The 2,264-nt window shown below is 50.6% G+C and overlaps 1 protein-coding gene across 1 annotated transcript; it reads left to right on the plus strand.

Moving 5' to 3' along the window:
- Nucleotides 1–165: 165 nt before the first annotated feature.
- LOC100905221 (uncharacterized protein K02A2.6-like) lies at nucleotides 166–1,083 on the plus strand. Its single transcript, XM_003739387.1, has one exon. The coding sequence runs from the start codon at nucleotides 166–168 to the stop codon at nucleotides 1,081–1,083; it is 918 nt and encodes a 305-aa protein (XP_003739435.1).
- Nucleotides 1,084–2,264: the final 1,181 nt, after the last annotated feature.

Genomic DNA, 2,264 nt, shown 5'->3' on the forward strand with positions numbered 1-2,264 from the left:
TTGGAGGTCAGACATGTGAAGGGCAAGGCGAACTGCTTAGCAGATTGGCTAAGCAGGGACACTCTGAGAGGACATCACACAGTGGTTCACGAGGACAATTTGATATATAGAATCGAGTTGGAGGAACTGAACACAACCGCTCTGTCCGCGGTAAGAAACGCTACTATGGAGAGGATTCGGAGTGCCAGCGCAGTGGATTCAGAGGCGACAAGCCTGCGGGGCATGATCTCACAAGGGTGGCCTTCGGCCAGAGAAAGGTGCCCCACGGAGCTGGGTGCTTTTTGGAGGTTCAGATCCGAGTTGACCACAGAAAACGAGATCATACTCAGGAATACGGCAGTGTTCATACCGAAGTCCCTACGCCGAGAAATGCTGGAATTGGCACATTCCGGTCATTATAGGTTCGAGGCGTCATGGGAGAGAGCTAGAGAATGCATTTTATGGCCGTCGCTGAAAGCGGAATTGAGAGAATGGTGCGATTCGTGCAGCTCTTGTCTGTCTTACCAGCCACGCCAACCCAAAGAGAAACTATCACTCACTCCGGATGCAACGTATCCGTTCCAAATAATCTATCAAGATCTCTTCACGCACAGTGGTAAACAGTACTTGGTGACAGTTGACGTATATTCGGATTACTTCGAAATTGACGACCTCGGCGCCGATACTACGGCAGAGAGGCTCGTGAGAGCGACCCAGAAGCATTTTTCGAGATACGGGGCTCCCATGGAACTGCATAGTGATAATGGTCCGCAGTTCACGTCGGCAACGTTTCAAGATTTTCTCGCTTCATGGGGAACCGTTCACGTCACTAGTTCACCATACTTCCCACAAAGCAATGGGAAGGCAGAGGCGGCCGTAAAAGTTGCCAAAGGTCTGCTAAAGAAGTGCAAAATCAACGGAGAAGAATACGAATACGCACTTTTAGAATTGAGAAACACGATTCAATCGGACGGACTCAGCAGGGCTCAGAAATTTTTCTCGAGACCTCTTCGCAGCAAGTTACCTTCGCGAATGGACAGCAACTTCATCTTCGACGAAAATCTAGTGGAGAACAACGAGTCGAAGAGGAAGAAAGTAAAATAGCATTCGACAAGGGAGCCAAAACTTTGAAACGCCTGAGCAAGGGCTCAATAGTCAGAGTTCAACCTCAGGAAAATCAGGGAGATGGCTCAGAGGAACTTGTTTGCGAGAAGTCGCACCTCGCTCCTACAGGGTGAGGATGGAGGACGGGTCTGAGATAAGAAGGAATCGTAGACATCTTAGACAGGAACCTATCCAGCATGTCGCCGACACATCAACTCAGCAACAGTCCCGCATCAACAACGAGACGCTCGGAAAGAGGAAAGTGTCAGACGTTGAGATCGGGAGTTCTCCGAGAAGAAGTAATAGATCGAAAAAGCCCAGAGTTATATTCGGATCAACAAGCAATTGTAATTAGGCGCAAATAGTGTGATAAAATAATAGACTGGGATTACAATATTCTATGAGGGGAGGTGTTTGTATGGGATTCGAATAATGCGCGTTCGTACGCCAGAGCCCTCTAGCAGCACTAGCCAGAGACAATAAAACAGTTGACTACAACTCATTGTGGAGCACGCATCGTCTATTCCTTGGATAGGGATCTACAGGAATAGTTGGGAACATCGACTAAGAAACTCTCTCAACCTGAGATGCCAGCAGCACCAGAGGATCCAGCAACACCAGGCTCCGAGCCAGAAGAGTTCCAGCGGACATCAACCTGTTCAGCCCCAGCATCCGATCAATCATCTGATCCGGCAGACAATTTCCAGGAACTCGAGGAAAAGCAGCTCCTTCAAGAGGATGTCGCCGTCAAGCGACTCCTCGCTTCGACACTTGAGGTAGGCCTAGCATCGAAGCCTACCGAGTCCCCAGCATCTCGCAGCCCAGCTCAGGCGGATATATAACGAAAGCATTGGACCAGCAGCAGGACGTTAAGAAGAAGTATCCGGATCTGGCACGATACCAGCCATCCGGCGCCCAGAGAGTGGCCGTTCCAGCACAAGAGTCTACACCGATCCAGCAGCACGCGCCGGACGAAACCCGACCCAGCAAACCCTAAGGTCAGCAGATCCAACTTTCAGCAGTTCCAGCAAGCAGCGAGCAGGTCGCGATCCCCAATGCGGAACTCCTGGCCATGCTCCTCAAAATCCAGATGCAGCTAGCGGAGCGAACACAACACGAAGTTCCCCGGCAACACGTGGAAGGCCGACTACAAAAACTTCAGCGGTGAGCCTACCCAAGAC

The sequence above is a fragment of the Galendromus occidentalis genome, unplaced genomic scaffold, assembly GCF_000255335.2.
Source record: "Galendromus occidentalis unplaced genomic scaffold, Mocc_1.1 scf7180000076508, whole genome shotgun sequence".
Taxonomy (NCBI): Eukaryota; Metazoa; Arthropoda; class Arachnida; order Mesostigmata; family Phytoseiidae; genus Galendromus; species Galendromus occidentalis.